The sequence below is a fragment of the Telopea speciosissima genome, chromosome 4 (genome assembly GCF_018873765.1).
Source record: "Telopea speciosissima isolate NSW1024214 ecotype Mountain lineage chromosome 4, Tspe_v1, whole genome shotgun sequence".
In the NCBI taxonomy this organism is placed as follows: domain Eukaryota; kingdom Viridiplantae; phylum Streptophyta; class Magnoliopsida; order Proteales; family Proteaceae; genus Telopea; species Telopea speciosissima.
The window spans coordinates 54,070,636-54,091,020 of record NC_057919.1 but is presented as its reverse complement, the minus strand read 5'-3'; the positions used below and the strand labels follow the sequence as shown (position 1 = coordinate 54,091,020).

Below are 20,385 nucleotides of genomic sequence, written 5' to 3'. Positions count from 1 at the left end.
CAAAATCATTTTAATTTCTTGACCATTTTATTGTCTTTTTCATGGAATCAATCCAAAATTAAAATAAAAATCATAACAAATCTGACCTAAATCCATATATGCTTATGCTTCGACAAATGGATCGAGACACAAAAAGTGGTTCCAGCCAAAATACTTGTTTGAGAATCTTTGGCAGCAAAAGAACAATAAATCCTGAAAGGTTGCTTCCCTGTCCTGTCGTTGGTACCACTTCCGCATCTTGGACCTTAGAAATCCGGCCAGAAGCCTATGGCATGCACCTGTAAATATTTTGGCTTAACGAGGGTAGTTTTCTAGATTGTCCCGACAACCTTTTGACTGCAGCAACATTGTGGTTTCCTAATCTAATTAAAGTTTTTAGTTCTACCAAAAAAAAATCTAATTAAGATGGATTTAAAGTGAAAATAACACTATTAATTAAAATTCCTTTATTACCCCTTTTCCGTAGGGGAAGATTCGGAAAATGTATCCAATGAACGTCTCAGATATGCCTTTTGTCTTCATTGGACGGTTTAGAGTCCTCCTCGTTCATGATCCTTTCTATATCCAAAAAATAAAAATAACGATCATATCAACTCGTACGGTTACCACGTGGTAAATAAGTCTCTTTCGCCAGATGTCAAAATCCGTACAAAACCAGGCTTTAAGATGGACGGCTAAGATGGATCGCGTGGATCGAAACTGCTCGACTTTAACGCCGATTTTACCAGGAGACGTAATTGACTAATCACTCTGGATGAGAATGAAGGAATAAGAATTGTTATCGGAATCGGAGAGGGAGACGAGTAAGATTTTTTAGGGGTTTTAACGATCATCAGCTAGGGAGAAGAGTAAGAATTTATAAAGTTAGGGTTTTTTTGACGCTCAGGAGCTCCTCCAGCTTTATTCTTCATGACGGATTGTGTTTGAATCTTTGAATTTCGGTTTCTGGTTAAATTTCGATAGGTAGGTGTATGCGAAGATGATGATTTCGCTGCAGAACGATCCTCGCTCGCATCAGCTTCAGTATCAACAACAGCAGCAGCTGCAACTGTTGGGAACCACTGGGATTTCTGGGGTTTCATTCGATGCGGATCGTGATGGTTCGTTTGCTTTGCAGTCGGACTGTTCGTCCAATGTTAAACCTTTGCTGACGCTGACGGAGTCTCATGAAGGTGCTTCGTTTTGTTCCTCTGATCTAATACGATTCTGATATGGTTTTTGGTTGTTTCGAAATCTTGTGATTTTGGAGTGTTTGGTTCCTATGTTGGAGGACAATATGTTATTTAGATCTTCCATTTGGTTGTTATATTGACAGTATTGGAAATCAATGAGTGTATTATGGATGGCATCTTTCAGAGTAAAGAGATTTTTTTTTCCTCTTCCTGTGAATATTGCAGCTTCACGTTTGGGAATTAATTGGTTTAGTGTTTCTCGTGTATGTGCTCGTTTGCACTGCTATTTGCTTAAGGAAAAAAATATTGGTTTTTGTTCTGAAATTGTTGGATACAGTGGCCTACAATATATTTGAGCTCCATTCAAAGAAGCCTGTTGATTACCCTCTCCATGGAATTTTAAGTTATATAAACTAAAGCGAGAAAGAACGCCACTGCGCCCTGACACAGGGGCGCTCGAAATGACCGTTGCACCTCTTGTCATTTCCTCGTTCCAGGGGATGCAGTGATCATTTCGTGCGCCCTGTGTCAGGGTGCAGGGGTGGCGTGCGCTGCACGATTGGGTGGTGTTTTCTTTTTCTAAACTAAAAGACGGAGAAATACTCTCTCAAGCGAATTGGGTGGCCTATTACCATCGTCACTTGGATAAACTTTTGATACCTTATGTTTATGCTTCATGGGTTGAAGTTCGGTTTCCTAGCCTGCTGTTTGGGACGAAGCATGAGGTGATTGGCTTGGTCTACCTTTTGTTCATCTATCAGTACCACTTTATCGTCTTGTTGCCCAAATGTTTTGTTTCACTGCTGTTTGGTTCATGACTAGTTCATGTCCCCATTGGATGTTAGCACAAGTGCTACCTGGAAGAGGTCTTTTGTTTTTGATTCTTTGTGCTTAGCATACTACTATTAGGACCATTGCTAGTTTCTATCGTCATGTCCACATTAACTAGTGCAGCATGGATCCTGGGAACGGGTCTTCTATATTGTGCTTCTTTGAGGTGCATGGGCACATGGGTAGTGTCTTTCTCCATTTTCACATTAGCAATTGTATCCTGAGAAGAGGTCCTCTATGTGTTGTGGTTATTTGGCTTCAACAAAGCTTATCTACAAGATCCTTGTGGTCTTTTATTTGTGTATTTGTTACCAGAATGCTCGGAGTGATGTGACAGTGGTATGCAGCCAGTTTTACCTGATTTTACGTATACTTGTGGTAAAGCTGCCTCTTCGTGACTGTAGAATGTTTCTAGGGTTTCATGCATGTCAACAACTTGAATGTTGAAATCAAGGTTTTAGGACTCCGTTTCGCCTATGGTTCGACCAGCCATGAAACTGAGTTCTGCCGGGATCTCGGCGAGTTGATGTATTTTTTTCCGTCAAAACTCGGTGGTGGGTTTCGGTGGCCATATGTCCAAGATAGGCTCTGATACTTGACATCCACCCTATTTTAAGCCTTCTAAACACAATGGAAACATTAGTTTTTACAATTCCAAACCCAAAATGGTATTTTGATTTCGGACCGTAGGTTGGTAGTATACGGAGTAGGTGAGCTCCACCCTAGGCTATTCCATACAATATTTAAAACACATATAATTAAAGTAGAGGTGTAAAACAACTTAATTAAACATTATGAATTAAAGACATCAAACCATAAACCATTTAATGCACTAGGTATCATATTCATAATCATACATGGTTTGTTAATAATTGTTAGAAACTTAGAAAGAGATATAGATTAATCAAATACATGTATAGCAAGTCCTAAGATCCTACTATCCTAGTAGCTAGTATTGAAACGAATGCTGGGCCGGATCATCAAAACGACCATGTTATTGTGGGTGTTGTCAAATGAAGCTATGCTTTGATTGAATCATAAACACTGGCCATGACATATTATGCCAGAAGTAACGCTTGAAGTCGTCCACAACAACCTTCTAAATGAAATCATCAATGTACTGGAGGTACCCTAACCTAGGGTATATATCTCCGAAATGTAAGGAGCTTGATTGATGGTGTCCGTGGAACCGGCACCGGCACTGGCATCGACATGTATGGTTGGTGGGCTGGGAACCCAAAGATGCTTTCCACAAAACCTGACCCTCATACTCATAGGTAGAGGGTAATGATGATGAAGAGCTGGTTTGTCCAAACTAACCACATACCTAGCATAGTGACTATACTCGGAACCGGTGCTCCTCGTGCCATATATGGATGATGGTACATGCCACTGCTCCCCATGAATACCACTATTCATACTCATTCCTGCAATAGTGTCAATCAAGCTATTGATCATGTCATCCATGCTATCTTGCTGCTCCCCAGCTGATGGTGTGAATCGGCGATGCAAGCCTCTCTTGTAGGCAAGTTCACCATAGTCCTCAGCATAGTGAAAAACATCTGTTTGGAGGAGTTTTCCAGACAAGAGAGGCGAGATATGTCGAGTTAGGCGCATTTTGTCAAGTTCTGGGTCGAAATTGGGTTTTTATAACAACAGAAATGGGCCTGGTTTGACTGAGATGAACCAAAATCGAAACAAGCACTGAAATCTCGCTGAGATTGCGAGAATTTGGTTGAGATATGGTATATTTTATATATCGCCAAGCATTTCGTTTTAGTAGTCCACGAAACCGAGATAATAACGAGATCTTGGTGAGATTTCGCCCAGATCTTGTACCATGGTTGAAATCACCAGAAAAGTGTTTTTGGATAGATAAGTCATCAGTAGAACTTTCAAAAAGTTATTAGGGTATTGGTTGGAATTGCTTATTTGAGTGGTTTTGATTCTTAATTACTCATTGGGCCCATAGTTGTCACACACATCCAGGCAGATTTGTAGGTGCCTAGGTGGCTGCCGCCTTATTGTAGGGCGTCTTGCACTAGTTTAATTGGTATCGATCCAGGTTCTTGCACTTATTTATGCCAAATATCATTTAGTTAATTAAAATATTATTCATAAATAAGCAAATACACCACTATTTGAATCCAGTAAAAAATTGTTAAAAAATAAAATTGCAAAAGGATAAAAAGTCAACCCCCTAGCTCAAGAACAAAAACTCGATTTTTGGCTGTAGGTGAAATCGACTTTCTAATGGTGGGGTTTTTTCTCAAATCTAAAAATTCCATAAATCTTCAAATGGTAAATCATTGCTAAAAACCAAAAGTGCGGTAAAATATTCATTTGTTTTGATATTTAAAAAAATATTTTCATTCAGAGCAATTTTGACAGCATTTCTGCACACCAAATAAGGTTTGCCCAGAACATAACTCCTTCAATATAAATCAGATTTAAGCAATCGGATTTGTTGGAAACCTGGTTTGTGCTCTACCTAATACAAAAAGTCTCATGTACAAATAAAATCATTTGATCAATCAAATTTCTTAGAGAACATAAACATTTCTCTAAATCTAGAGCAGGTTAATTACTTATTGATAAGATCATATTTTCTAAGAACAGTATAAACCAAATGTGAGACTAGGTATGCCTGAAAATGACCAATTCCAAGAGCATATAAACCCAATATATGTTTTGATTGATGGGGGTAGTTGCACTAATGTCGCCTTTAAAGACACTGTTTATAAGTTAGGATTGCAGACAACCACATCCAAACCCCTACAAAGTTACATAGGTGAAGAACACTAATCTCAAGATTACTGATAGGTGTTTGCTCACATACTCTATTGGTGGATTTGTGGATACAATACAATGTAATGTCGTCCCTCTGAAGGTGTCATATTCTTCATGGTCCTGGTTGTTTGATAAGAAGGCACGACACTGTGGGTATGCGAATAGCTACTCTTTCAAGCACAACCACAAGGAAAAGAAGTTTCTTCCTACTAAAGATCTCCTCGACATTAAGCTCAAGAAGGTAGCGGGATCATTCCTTCTCCAATGTGTCGACTCGGATGTCCTCCTTGATCCTTATCCAAACTAGTTAGACCAGCATGACCGGCTTTGAAACTCAAACCCAAATGAAACCCAGCCAACCCTGGTTTTTGATCTAATAAGGGTTGGTAGTTGTTTATTTAGTCTCTATATCTTTTGTTTTAAATGGTTTACCTAGGAATATGTGTATATATATATATATATATATATATATATATAGAGAGAGAGAGAGAGAGAGAGAGAGAGAGAGAGAGAGAGGTTGCAAGTGAGTTTCATCTCAGGTATCCCTATGGTTCTTCTTGGGCCCCCATCAGTGGTGTAGGTTTCAGTCGTAGTTTCTGGTATTGACACAAAGAGCTTGCCTTATTGTTTCTCCCAATCCAGCCATCAGATGTGGCTCAAATTTTGACCAATTATTCTCCCCTATTCCTTCGACAAGAACTGGAGGTCCATCTGGCCTTTGGTTTGTGAGTTATCCTTTGTTCTTTTCTGTTTCTAAATTCTGTCTTTCTTTGGTTTCTAATTTCTGTTACCTACTGTTCCAGCAGATCCGACTAGTGGATCAGCTTGATCTTTGAAAGGCTTAAACAACCTAATTATTTGATTCTAATCTCAGCCCCATCCGACCATTAGAATCTGAGTTATTAGAACACTTTATATTCTGCCTCACTGTGATTCTATCCTGTGGTTTGTTGTCTAGTATCTATCCTACTGGGTATTGGTCTTCATTAGTTGAGTTATTAAATATCTTAAGCACCCTTACTGACAGATGCAGTTTTTTCTTTCATTGTAGTTGATGAGGACATGCTCTTGACCCTTGCTCATCAGAAATACAAGACTGGAAACTATAAACAGGCCTTAGGGCACAGCAATGCTGTTTATGAGAGAAACCCGCGGCGTACAGATAATCTTCTGCTTCTGGGTGCAGTTCACTACCAGGTACTTTCTTTCTAACTTTTGTATTGGAAAACTAGTTTTTTTTTCCTCCTGTTTTCTTTTACTTGTTAAGTGGTGTTCTTTGTTTCTATTTTTTTTGCGACATGCTAATTTTTTGTACCAATCACTGTAAATCTATGATTTGCACTGTTCTATAGAATTTAATAAAGGAACTCCAGTTGTAAATCTTCATTCTATTGCTAAAGTTTAAGCAACGGTGTCCATCTAACACTTATACATGTTCTGCTCTTTTCCAGTTGCATGATTTTGATATGTGTATTGCGAAGAACGAAGAAGCTCTTCGAATTGACCCACATTTTGCTGAGTGCTTTGGAAACATGGCAAATGCTTGGAAGGTAAGTAATGATACAACTGTATGAGCATCATAGTGGTAGGCTTAAATTGTAGCTGTTTGCTTCTGGCCTCTGACAGAGTTTGATACTCCTTCCTCTGCCCCCAAACAGGAGAAAGGAAATATTGATCTTGCAATCCGCTATTATTTGATTGCTATTGAGGTTTGTGTTCTTTTCTGGACTGCTTTCATGAGTATTACTTTTTGAACTTAATAGCTAGAATATGTAAAGTTTTGAGCATGTGGGAGCTGTGAAATTGTTTCCAGTTAATTATTGTTGAGTAAACTTGCCTCACGAACTATTATCTAAAACTGAGATGTATGTGTAATTTGTGTCAACTTGGGTCCTTGCTATACTATGGTGAACTACTGTAGGTGGTTTTTAGCTGAGGGAGTAGACAGCAGCTTTAAAGCTAACGTGACATTTAAGCTATTGGTTTCTTATAACATTTTTCATAGTCTGCTTTAAAGCTTGAGACTGATTCCCTTGAAGTCAGCAACTTTTCCTGACTGCAGAATTTTTTACGTACATCTTATAATCTTCACCTTTTTCACCTTTTGTATATGTTGAGGTATCTATCTATTTTGATCCTTCAATGTCTTTCTTTTTATACACAGCTTCGTCCAAATTTTTGTGATGCTTGGTCAAACTTAGCAAGTGCATACATGCGGAAAGGGAGACTCAATGAGGCAGCACAATGTTGTCGCCAGGCTTTGGTCTTAAATCCCAGCTTGGTAGGTCCTAATTTCTTCCATCTTCTTCTTGAAGATATTTTGATCCTGTGGGATGGCATGAGTTAATGCTGATATAATATTTTTTGATTGGCCTAGGTTGATGCTCATAGCAACCTGGGGAATCTGATGAAGGCACAAGGTTTAGTACAGGAAGTAAGTTCCAAGATGTTCCCTGCCCTTCCTTTTTTCCTTTTGTTCTCTTTTCCAACATGAAGTGTCGCGAATCTCTTGGAGAAATTCCTTGGTCATGTAGTGGTTTTTTGGTGCAAAGGGGGAACGACTGTTGCTAGTCATGTACTCTTTTCTTAAGTTTGGTGTCTTCATTACAACCTTTCCTAAAAGTAGAGGTAGGAGATCCAGCTATCAAATAGGCTATCAGTCCTGTTTCTGTGGGACTAATTTCTCTTCTAGTAGTATCTTCATTTCCAAATTTTAGTTTCAGAACTTTGAAGCAGATCAGTGTTTATCCCCCACTCCACATCCACCCAAAAAAAATGAAAGAAGTGGTGGAGAGCCGTGGAGGAACATCTGAGAAGAAATTGTTGCAGGGAGGGAAGAAATCAAACAAGAAGGGGAAGGGGGAGGGGGGGGGGGAAGAAAACTCACACACAGCCCGCAGACTACTCAAACCACAACTCAACTATTCCATTCTATTCAATCTCTCTCCAACGATGGGGAATTACATCTTATATAAAGATAAATAAAAGACTCCTAGAAATAAGACTAACTCTCTAACTAGGAAACTAAGAAGAATTGGGAAACCAAATATCCTACAAAGCTGAAAATCTGAGAAGAAATCGTTGCAGGAAGGGAAGAAATCGCACAAGAAGAAGAGGGGGGGGGGGGGGAAAGCTCTCACACAGCCCGCAGGCTACTTAAACCACAACTCAACTATTCCATTCTATTCAATCTATCTCCATTGATGGGGAATTACATCATATATAAATATAAATAAAAGACTCCTAAAAATAAGACTCTCTCTAACTAGGAAACTAAGAAGAATTGGGAAACCAAATATCCTACAAAGCTAACAGAATAAAATAAAGTAAAATACATTATTTTCCCCAATAACATAGATTCCTAAAATCCTACTAGATCCAAAAACTCGAACTGGACCCGGTCCATCTCCATCTAGGTTCCCAAATGGGTTTGGATCGGTCCAAGGTAGTGCACCTGCATCAATTCCCCCAATGTTGAGAAAAACTCGCCCATGAGTTTTGTAAAACTAGAGAATCAGCACCATTTGATCGGCATCCACAAATATCGACTTTGATGAGGCTATGATCCAGTGCATCTCTTGATCAACCGTCACGACCTTCTGATGGTCGTTAGCAAACGACGTCTCTTCAATGGGAATCTGATCGTGGGGTTTCACAACTGAAATCGGACCGTGTACTTCAGTTTGATTGTCACTTTCGTTGTCCACATTTTCTTCCACATCTGATCTGCCTTCTGAAGATTGTATCATGCTTGACACCTTAGCATAGAAGGTGTTATTACTTTCGGCAAGCTCCCGACAACCTGTCTTCAAATAAAAAGTGTTGTTTGTAATTTTTCGGAAACCATCTTTAATTGAAAGGAGCAAATTGTATCGATCAACCTCCATGATGTGGTGGGTTTATGATAACAATTGCAGAATTGTTATTTATTGGACTGCAAACTAAAGAAAAGAAAAAGAAGTGTGGCGTAACGTATTGGTGGGGAAGTTCAATGGTAACTACGGGGAAGGGTATTTAAAAAAAGGAAGAATAGAATGAATCAATGAAATGAAATCTTGGTTGATCTTCACTGGGAACTTGAGTAAGGAGTAGTTCTTTTGGGGGTTTCTATAACAAAATTTGAAAGCGAGAACCCCCTTCTTTATCTTTATTTGATGTAACTACTTGAGCCGGATGAGAGGAAACCTTCACGTCCGATTTTGAAGGGGGGAGATCCTATAGGAACCTATCCCAATTTTTCTCTTGCTAGGTCCATAGCTAAAAACCCTATTTTCTTACAAACTTGGAAACGAAATAAAAAAAGGACAAAGTCAAATAAAAATGAATGGGAAGGGTAATTCTGGAAAATAAGTAGGACTTAAAAGAAAAGAAAAAAAAAAGGGATTTAACAGGGGGCAATACGGGGAAAGTGGGGTTTAGAAAGGGAGAACTTTTCGCATTAATTGCAGAAGACATGATGAACTTAAGTCTTCGACCAGCAGACAAACAGCAGCGGATGGAGGAGTTCGAGTCGGAGTCAATTTCCCTTGAGCGAGAATGGCAGTGGAAATTAAGGATGTAAACGGATCGAATTCGGTCGGATAGTGGTATTATCATATTTGTCTTTGATTATATTCGGATGGATTCGGATAATATCCTATTAGTTTTTAGACGGATTCAGATAGTTTCCGTATAGTGATTTTTTGAATACGGATTCTTTTAAATGGATAGCAACACGGATCGAATACGAATTTTTGACTATCAGTTGACATCTTTACCGTTGAGACTTGAGAGTTCAGCAACTACCCTTTCTTCTACTCTTCTTAGTCTTTGATTTTCTTAACGTTTGTAACTTTTGATTTTATCTTGTATTTATTTTAATAGATATGTGATTCCATGTAACACAATTTATAATACAATATATATAAGCCAATAAAAATCTAGAAAAAGAATCACATTACTTAACTTATGAAATTATAAAAATAAGAAAACAAAATCCAATAAGATAACTTAATCTGATAGACGGACACAAAGATATATTTCAGACATTTTATTACTGTCGGATAATTAAATGAATCAGATAATAATCGGTCGGATGGGGGGATTATCATATTTGTATCCGATTAGTTTTCGGATGGATTCGGATTCTCCTAAACGAATACAACCGTGGATCAAATACAGATTTTCGAATATCCATTGACATCCTTGGTGGAAATTGAGGAGGCGGGAATCTAGGAGCAACCAGGTACACTTCTCTTCTGGCTCTCGCTCTATTTTTTTTTGGTTGCTGGTGGAACCCAAGGGGTTCGATTGAAGAAGAACGGGGCAGCTAGAAAGGAACTGTGGAATTGAGGGGGTGGGGGTTGGATTTTCTGCTGGAATCAAAGGGGAGGGTTGGGGCTGGGTTTTTCATTCGACTCCTCTGTTTCCAACAGTTTTGAATTTTTTTGTTTTTTCGTTGAACTTCTGTGGGGCGGGAAACTGGGAATCGAAAGGATGGTCGGGGTAGGGTTTCAGCGGGAGTTGCTGCGGGAAGGGGATGGGTTAGGGTTTTGATTCAATATCTCTGTTTTGCAATAGAGATGATTTCTTTCCTTTTTTATTTTAAATTCTATATCGGCAGAACAATATGGGAAAAGAGAATAGGGAAGGAGAATGAGATGAGAGAGATTGATAGAGAAGGGAATGAGATGGATCCTTCGGCTCTGATTCCAAATTCGTGGAGGGCCATGGAGGAAAATCTGAGAAGAATTCGTTGCAGGGAGGGAAGAAATCGCACAAGAAGGGTTGGGGAGGGGGGAGGGGGAAGAAAACTCACACACAGCTCGCAGGCTACTCAAACCACAAATCAACTGTTCAATTATATTCAATCTATCTCCAACGACGGGGAGTTGCGTCATATATAAAGATAAATAAAAGACGCCTAAAGATAAGACTTAACTCTCTAACTAGGAAACTAATTCAAATAAGGAAACTAAGAAGATTTGGGAAACCAAATGTCCTACAAAGCTAACAAAATAAAATAAAGTGAAAAAGACATTATTTTCCCCCAAATAACATAGATTCCTTAAATCCTACTAGATCCAAAAACTCAAACAGGACCCGGTTTATCTCCATCTGGGTTCCCAAACGGATTTGGATCGTTCCAAGGTAGTGCACCTGCATCTAGAAGGTTCTTCACCTCCGTAGTTTGCGTTCCTTTGTATCCATAGGTGTAAGTGGTGGCCCTCACATGCTGTGCTTTAAAATTAATTCATTTTCCATTAGTTGGTAAATGATTAGTAGGAAAGCACAAGATAGGGAATAAAACAAAATTGCGAGGTGTTGGATCATTTAACTTTTGGGGGGGGGGGGGGTGGTATGTGACAGATTTGTTGGATTAATTGGTTTTGTGGTAGTCTCCTTAACAGTTTTAGAGCATACGTATTATGCAGGCGTACAACTGCTATCTTGAAGCTCTGCGCATACAACCAAATTTTGCTATTGCATGGTCAAACCTTGCTGGTCTCTTCATGGAGGCTGGTGATCTTAACAGAGCCGTTCAATATTATAAGGTGCATATTCCTGCCATTTATGTCATGTTTCTTTTGCTTTTGTGTTGAACTTGGATCACTAATATAGTAATTATGTTTTAAATGTGGCAGTGAAAATGCACATTTTGTTTTCATTTCTATGGTTGGATGTGGATCAGATTCTTGTTGATCTGAATTCAAATACTCCCATAAAAAGTTCATCGGCTGATCAAGATCCTGTCTGAATCCTTCTTGGAACTGGTATTGAGGATCTGTATCCATTATAAGATCCAAATCGATCATAAATATGGGTCAGATTGCTTTGCATTCAGTGCAAGGACTCTACCATGTGATGTATTCCATGACTCTACTATCGATCATAAATATGGGTTAGATTGCTTTGCATTCAGTGCAAGGACTCTACTATGTGATGTTTTCCATGACTTAGCTATCTAAACGTACTGAAGTTCCTAACCAAGTTAATGTCAGGGCTGCTCAACCCAGACCTGACCTGAATTCAAAGGTGGATCTGATTTTGAGAATTTGAACCTGTTTAAGTAGATATGAATCAGATCTTTGATTTGATTTCTGACATACCCAATTTCATGCTCTTAATTTCTTCTAGCTGGTGCTTAGGTATGTGATGAATGTGTACACCCCACATTGCCATTAACTTGAGTTATATTTTTTAATGCATTCTGGGCTCTCTTTTATTCCTTATTAGATATCTTCATTGATTGATTGCATTCTTGCAGGAAGCTGTTAGGCTGAAGCCAACATTTGCTGATGCCTACTTGAACCTAGGAAATGTTTATAAGGTAAGTTTAGCTTCATGACTTCATCTATTGTGCCAATAAGGTCGGGTAGCAGTAAAATGCCAGGACTGGTATCTGGAGAAAAACAAGTTATATCTTTTGCCTTTTCCAGGCTTTGGGAATGCCTCAAGAGGCTACAGTGTGTTATCAGCGGGCTCTTCAGGCACGGCCAGACTATGCGATGGCTTATGGTAAGCATTGCATCATTTTCATTCATTTTTTTTGGCCATTGCTTAGTTTATTATTATTATTATTTTTAAATGTGAACTTGATATGTTAACAATCCATTAAAAGAATAAAGGAAATGGTCCTTGAATGATTTCTTGATGAAATTCTTGTGAATTCTCTTTACGCCATATTAATTGTGGAAGAAATCCTCTTTTATCTGGCTTCTGCTTCTATCCAAAAGCAGGGCCTACCCAAATATGCCCTTAGCCGTTGCCATCAGACTTTATGCTTGTTTCTTGAGACTCCTTCAGTTTGGCTTAAATTGCTCTGTTCCAGTTTTGAGCAGGTTTCAGTATATATACTTTGTGCTCTTTGGACTGTCACTGTAGCATTATAAAGTTATGGTCATCTTAGGGGACGTCTGAACTGTCTCAATATAGGCGTAGAATGGTCTGATGTATATCCACCTACACAGTGCTGGGGGCATACATGGTTCAGATCTGTTCAAGTCAGGTTGTAGGTGAATCCAAAGTATTAGTATGGCACTTTTTATTCCCCTCTAGTGTTGGATGTAAAGACAGAGCTCTAATCTAAAGCCAGTCAGAGGGGCCTCATTTGGGACTCTGGATGGAAATAGATGCTTATAAATCTTCCTGGATATAACTTGACTAGAATGGCAAGACCTATGCACGAAGATCCAAAATGCATTCTTGGGTGCCTGCAGCTAGCCAGACTGGTAAGTTCAAGTGTGGCTGTGGGGGGCTTTACCCTTCTGCAGCTGTCTATTATGGTGAATGATTTGCTTATAGAGTCTGAACAGGTGCATGACTTTCGCCTGGGTTATCTTGACCCAAAAGAAGCATGTTTTTATGGAGAATAAAGCTTCATAAACTGGTTCTTTGAACAATTCTCCTTATAATGATTCATTTGAATAATAATGTTATATCGGGACATTGTTGGTGCAGGGAATCTGGCCAGTTTGTATTATGAGCAAGGTCAGCTTGATTTGGCAATTCTTCATTACAAGCAAGCACTTGCTTTTGATTCAGGATTTTTGGAGGCATATAACAATTTGGTGAGTCTTCCCTTTTCCTTTTTCTGGAGGATAATGTAGCTAGTAATCTGTGTTCAGTTTGAGAAGCATTTTTTACTAACAACAAGATATGGTGGGACTTCTTAATGCTGAAGGGTAATGCGCTGAAAGATGCTGGAAGAGTTGATGAAGCATGCAATTGCTATCGTGTAAGTGTCAATTCCTTGTTTCATTCGTTGTATATGTTAAATAGCATAACACACGGGTTTTTGTGTAATTGTCCTTATGCTTCGCATTGATGTATAATTCTACTGTTTGTGCCCAACATAAATAATTGGAGGCACCACTAAGCTTGATAGATGTAATTTGGATGTTTACATAGTCCATTGGAAGTTTTGAATCACCCATTTTATGTATGAAGAGATAACCAGCAATAATATTACCAATAAAACCACAATTATATAGGTCAAACAGAGTAGCTCAATAGTAGATGAATATATAGAGAAGAATGATCAGCAGCTATACCACCAATAAAAAACCCAATACTGGCCAGAAATAGCAATCCAATAGAAGTGAAAGTCTTCCCTTATGATGGGGCTCCAATTCTGGTCAGATATAGATGGTCAATAGTATACAAAAACCCCTTCAATATCATAACGGTCTAACAGCAGGATAAGAACCAGCAGTCAAATTATCAAATTTTGAAATCACAAACCCAGATTTGGGAAGATTTCAATCAATCGCAGATCAGGGTGTCTGATGGGCACCAAACCTTGGTCGAAGGAACCTAATAGATGGTCCTTGACTGCCCTAAAAACTGATAGAAATTTGATGGACAGATTCCCTGTTATAGGGAATATCGATCTGTCCAAAAAGCCCTAAAAAAAGGGCTGCTGCTAGGTTTATTGGGACAACAGAAAACTACAGAAATCAATACCATGTAGAGGATAACTCCAAGGAATCACTGCTGCAAGTAATATGCTTCATGTGCTTGATAATTTTGATATAGATTTAAACAAATCAGCAACATTCATGAAGGAAACCCTAGTTTTTCTTCATGTCGTTACCAACTAGGGTTCTGTAGAATAAATATGTCAGCATTATTTGCTGCAAACCTCAAAGGGAAAACCCTTGAGGACTTTTAAAACAGAGAATAAAGTAGTAGGGACTGATTAGACTGGATCTGATACCACGTGACAATATAAGAACCAGGAAATCAGTACCTACAAAAGCAAAGAGGAAGAAGAAGAATAGCCTACTGTGAGCCTACTAGATACATGTACCAGCTTAATAAAAGTGAATTACAATTAAGTACAGAAATACATAATTACAACAAAACCCAAACCATAAGGACATTACATAAACCCTTGTGCTATACTGTTAAACAGTATAATCATTCCCATTTTTAAAATTTTTGGTAATTTTGAATTTTGGTTCTTAATTTCTTATAATTTCTGACCATTTTGTATTATGGTTCTTATTACTTCTAACCCTAATCATCCTCTTATTTGTTTTCCACGTGTAGGCATGCCTCTCCCTCCAACCGAAACACCCACAGGCTCTTACAAACCTTGGAAACATATATATGGAATTGTATATTCTCTCTGCATGCCTTTATGATCTTCAATGATTAACTTTAACATTCATCTTATTCTTTAATATAAAGCAATTTTCTGAGTTTTTTTTTTACATGGAAGAAGCTTTTTGTGCATGTAGGAATATGATGAATGCTGCGGCTTCATGTTATAAGGCAACATTGGCTGTAACCACAGGATTGTCTGCTCCTTTTAGTAATTTGGCAATAATATATAAGCAACAGGTATTTTGACTTTGATAATAACTCCGTAAGAATAGACTGTCTGCAAACGGATATTGGCATGGAACTATATTTCTTCAAAATAAAAAAATAAAAAACTGCCTTGTTCGCTTTCAATTCCTAGTCAAATTCCTAATTTAGATTTCTTCTCCTGCCCTGAAAAAGTATTTGTTAATCTCCTTTTTCAGTAAATTTTTTTTTTGCCTGTGCCCAGGATCTTGAACTGTTCTGTATTAAAAAATGCCTAATTAATTTTCAACCACAGGGAAATTACCTGGATGCTATCTCTTGCTACAATGAAGTTCTTCGCATAGATCCTCTGGCAGTGGATGGGCTTGTCAATAGGGGTAACACATACAAGGAGATTGGTAGGGTTAGTGAAGCAATTCAGGACTATATGCGAGCTGTTACCATTCGTCCGACTATGTCTGAAGCCCATGCAAATCTAGCTTCAGCTTATAAGGACAGGTATCTTTAACTGTTTGTCTTAAATAAAGTTGAGACTATCTAATTGAAGCATTTTCATACAAATACTTCAGTTCTTTCTTATGCTTGTATTTTGATGGTTTACAGTGGACATGTGGAGTTGGCTATAAAGAGCTACAAGCAAGCATTGCTTCTTCGCTCCGACTTTCCTGAAGCAACTTGTAACCTTCTTCACACCTTACAGGTATAATTGGAATGCTATGTGCATAATTTTTCTCAAACTATATTGAAATCTCGATGCCCTCTCAATCTTTCTTTCATTTTACCCGCTTCTCTTGTTTCCTTTTGTTTTCTTCTGTTCCACTTCTGTTCCATGCAACAATTTTTTAGGGTTGGTTATACTGAAGCATTGTTAGTAGTTAAATCTAATTGATATGAAATCCGTACAAACGATGATATAGTATAAGCAACTTAAACTTGTAGGATTAACATTGTTGATTTTCCTTTTCTGATGTATTGTGCCTTCATTCATACTGCAAAACTGGGAACCTTCTACCTTCTCCATGTAGATATTTGTGATCTTAGATTTGGTATGTTCCATTTGGCACAAAATCAGAACATAGTTTAAATCAAATTCATTTAGCAGCAACTGATGTTATTTGATGCTTGTTTTTTAGTGTGTCTGCAATTGGGAGGATCGAGACAACAAGTTCATTGAAATCGAAGGGATTATTAGAAGACAGATTAAGGTTGATAGTCTTTACTTTGTTTCATCCTTTGTCCAGTTTTGGACTGGAGGAACCTTTATTGTTGGTGTTTCTTGTTTTTTATCACTGGTTCCTGTTCAGCAGGATCTCTATTCTGAAACTTGGGTTTTTTCTTCCAGATGTCAGTTCTTCCCAGCGTTCAGCCATTTCATGCAATTGCATATCCCATTGATCCGATGCTTGCATTGGAGATTAGGCAAGATTTCTTCTTTGTGCAATATGATGCCAATAGTTGTTCCTTTGAAGCTTTTTACTGATGGATTTGCTTCATCATGTAGTCGTAAATATGCGGCACACTGCTCTCTCATTGCTTCTCGTTATAGTCTATCTCCCTTCCCGTATCCCCCTCCAATGCCTATAATGACTGAGGGTAGAAATGGACGCCTAAGAGTTGGGTAAGTTCGGGTACCCATATAATTTTGGTCTGAACCTTTTTTTTTTTTTTTGTTTAAATGCTATCACGTCTGACGGGAACTTGGTCTGGTCTTTATAGTTATGTGAGCAGTGATTTTGGTAACCACCCACTGTCACATCTTATGGGCTCAGTGTTTGGGATGCACAATAGAGAGAATGTTGAGGTTCGGAATTGTGGGCTCCTTGTCATATGCAATTTTTTAGTCTGGTATATTTTCTTTAGAATCTCTATTGTTTCATTCCATTAGGTTGCTGAATCCATATTTTGAGTCTGCAGGTATTCTGTTATGCATTGAGTCAGAATGATGGCACTGAATGGAGGCAGCGTATCCAATCTGAAGCGGAGCACTTTGTTGATGTGTCTGCCATGTCATCTGATATGATTGCCAGATTGATTAATGAGGATAAAATACATATCCTAGTTAACCTGAACGGTTATACAAAGGTATCTCATTCTAGCTTTCTTGATTTTGGTTCTTTTTGTTGCTTTTTATGTTTTATTCTGTTGGATTATTGTTGCCTTGTAGCTCAGATGGACATTTACTGGGGTTCCCAACCAACTTTGACCAAATGTTAATTACTTTGTACTTAATTTTGCATGATTTGAATACATCATTGTTTCCACCATTTATTTTGTTAGAGCTTGGTCTCATCTGAGTTTATGACCCATCTCACTCATTCTGCAGGGGGCGAGGAATGAAATTTTTGCCATGCAGCCCGCACCCATTCAAGTTTCATACATGGGTTTCCCTGGAACCACTGGAGCAACTTACATAGATTACTTGGTCACAGATGAGGTAGGGATATATTTTATTCTTCTTTTTCTTTTCTTTCTTCACTGCTCCCTGGTTGGTGATTTTCCCGAGCATATTATATGCTTTCCTCTGCAGTTTGTTTCGCCTACTTGTTTTTCACACATTTACTCTGAGAAGCTTGTCCATCTCCCTCATTGTTACTTCGTAAATGATTATAAGCAAGTGAGTATCTGATCCTTTGAATTTATTGTTTGCTTCTAATGATCTTGTTTAGTATGTATGGTGACAGAAGTGCTTATCACTTTGAGTTGTCATCAGAAAAATCAAGATGTGTTGGATCCAGTTTGCCGACACAAGCGATCAGATTATGGTTTACCTGAAAACAAATTCATATTTGCATGCTTCAATCAGCTATACAAGATGGATCCTGAAGTCTTCAATACATGGTAACCTTCATATGGACCGTATCTTTGTTTGGTTGATGGTGATTGTGCACATTTTAGCATGTTGCTGATGGTTTCTGTACCATCTGTATAGGTGTAATATTCTGAAGCGTGTTCCCAACAGTGCACTCTGGCTTCTCAGATTCCCAGCAGCTGGCGAGATGAGAGTTCGTGCATGTATGTTAGTTAACTTGGTAGTCTTCTATTAGTTAGAGCTATGGTTGACGACTCCTTTAGCTTGTATTTACCATGAATTGCTTTCAGCATTGGCTTTCACCCACTTATGCTGCATATTTTTTGTTTACCTCCTGTTGCTTGTGGTATCACTTGAACCATATGGTTTGAAATTGAAGATTGCTATTATATTATGATAAGTGATAATTGATGCTGTTGCTTATTGGATGTGAATCATCCCATTGATTGGAGCTGGCATGTGACAGATGCTGCTGCCCAGGGAGTGCGACAAGATCAGATTATTTTTACAGATGTTGCTATGAAAAACGAACACATTAGACGTAGTGCATTGGCAGATCTCTTCCTTGACACGTGAGCAGCTTTCTTAATCTTATATGAATTATTATTGTGATCAGTTTCTTTATGACTTTGCCAATTTATTGGGTTGCTGTTCTGTTTAGGCCCCTGTGCAATGCCCACACCACTGGTACGGATGTACTATGGGCTGGTTTGCCAATGATTACATTGCCCTTGGAGAAAATGGCGACTAGAGTAGCTGGTTCACTTTGTCTGGCCACTGGAGTTGGGGAGGAGATGATTGTTAGCAGGTACTTCAATTTATTGTAATGTCATATGGTTTCTGCATACTTTTTTTTTTTTTTTGGATGAAATGATTTCTGCATACTGATTAGATACTTGCATATATGCTGACTTGTTCTTTGTTTTCCATAAAGTATGAAAGAGTATGAAGACAAGGCAGTATTATTTGCTGAGAATCAGCCAAAGCTCCAGTCTCTTACTAACAAACTCAAGGCAGCCCGCTTGACTTGTCCCTTGTTTGACACGGGACGATGGGTAAGTTAATTTGGAATAATTTGAATACTGGTAACTTTGAGTCACCAGTTCCTGGTGTCACATTCATGTTATGATGTAGTCCTTAATAAACAACATATGATAGGGAATAGGCCCCCTAGTTATGGGAGCCAAACTGCCATTTTCAGCTCTTGGTCTGTCGACATTACAAGAGGGACATTTGTTGTCATGACATCTAGGCGAGATCTTAGGCCTCAGAGGAGGGAAAAAACAAGGCGACATAAACAAGGCATAAAGGCTTTGCCTAGGCGACAAAGGTGCCCTTCCAGCAAAGGAAGCCTGCACGTCTAGGCAATGCCTTCACAACTATGATGAGGGATCTTTTTGTCTAGCACTATGGCATGTAATTGTAATTGAGGCCTAGTGCTGCATACTGATCGAGATTTTGAGCAAATGTTTCAGGTGAGGAATCTGGAGAGGGCTTACTTTAAAATGTGGAACCTGTATTGCTCAAGCAGACATCCACAACCCTTCAAAGTTACCGAGAATGATGCAGAGTTCCCCTATGACAGTTGAGACTGATTGGGAAGACGGGAATGTAGATAACGCAAGAGAAATATACTAGTTTAATATTTAAAATGTATGTGATTGGTTATCCAAATGATGCAGCTGAGATGTGGTATACATGGAGGTGTGGATGGATAGAATTTTAAGGGTTTATGTCCCCAGCAGATTCAGATTGTAAAGACTGGGAGCCATGTTTGGCAATTGGAATGGAGGAAAAGAAAAAAATATTCTTGCTCTACTACATGTGCACTAATCTATTGGTTTATAAGTTCTTGGCATGCGCATTTCTGAAAGTGTTTATATGTCACAGATCTACAATATCCTTCTTAATATATGTTTCTAATGTGGTGTTGGTTCATTTTGATCTATTGCTTTATAAATTCCTGGCTTAAGCATTTCTGAAGTGTTTGTGTCACGAATCAACAACAGCCATCTTAATCAAGTGTTTTTCCTTGCAGAATCAGCCCAAGCTGGATCTAAATTTTTTGGGAAAGAGAGTGCTACCTGGTTGTGCAGCACATGCTGCCGCTGCACCCTGACACGGGTGCGTGAAATGACCGCTACACCTCCCTGAACCCGGAAATGACTAGGGGTGTGGTGGTCATTTTGCAAGCACTTGTGTCGGTGCAGGGCTGCGGGCCAGGCACGACGGCATGGCATTCTTTCTCCCTTTTTAATACTCTGATTTTAATTCATGTTTCTAAGTTGTTGGTTCATTTTGAATGGAAGAAACATGACTCTATGAAGGCTGCGACAGAAGGAACAGAATTTTGGTTCAATTTTTGTTTTTTTGGTACAGAATTTTGGTTCAATTGGCCAACGTGTTTAATTGTCCTCTCGACATGGGAATATCATTGTTGCACAAAGGTGCCGAGTTTTTGTTCAGCCACTGAGGCCTTTGGATGGGTAT

At 38.7% G+C, this 20,385-nt stretch overlaps 1 protein-coding gene across 1 annotated transcript; it reads left to right on the top strand.

Moving 5' to 3' along the window:
* Positions 1 to 763: 763 nt before the first annotated feature.
* Positions 764 to 19,713, top strand: LOC122658508 (probable UDP-N-acetylglucosamine--peptide N-acetylglucosaminyltransferase SEC). Its single transcript, XM_043853501.1, has 29 exons — positions 764 to 803; positions 845 to 1,172; positions 5,845 to 5,990; positions 6,245 to 6,343; positions 6,452 to 6,502; positions 6,958 to 7,074; positions 7,171 to 7,227; positions 11,207 to 11,326; positions 12,040 to 12,102; positions 12,212 to 12,290; positions 13,233 to 13,342; positions 13,456 to 13,509; positions 14,826 to 14,893; positions 15,017 to 15,119; positions 15,382 to 15,584; positions 15,690 to 15,786; positions 16,220 to 16,291; positions 16,429 to 16,505; positions 16,588 to 16,704; positions 16,803 to 16,887; positions 17,001 to 17,168; positions 17,410 to 17,520; positions 17,614 to 17,700; positions 17,797 to 17,924; positions 18,016 to 18,098; positions 18,362 to 18,467; positions 18,557 to 18,703; positions 18,830 to 18,950; positions 19,371 to 19,713. The coding sequence occupies exons 2-29, from the start codon at positions 980 to 982 to the stop codon at positions 19,482 to 19,484; spliced, it is 2,976 nt and encodes a 991-aa protein (XP_043709436.1). The 5' UTR covers positions 764 to 803; positions 845 to 979; the 3' UTR covers positions 19,485 to 19,713.
* Positions 19,714 to 20,385: the final 672 nt, after the last annotated feature.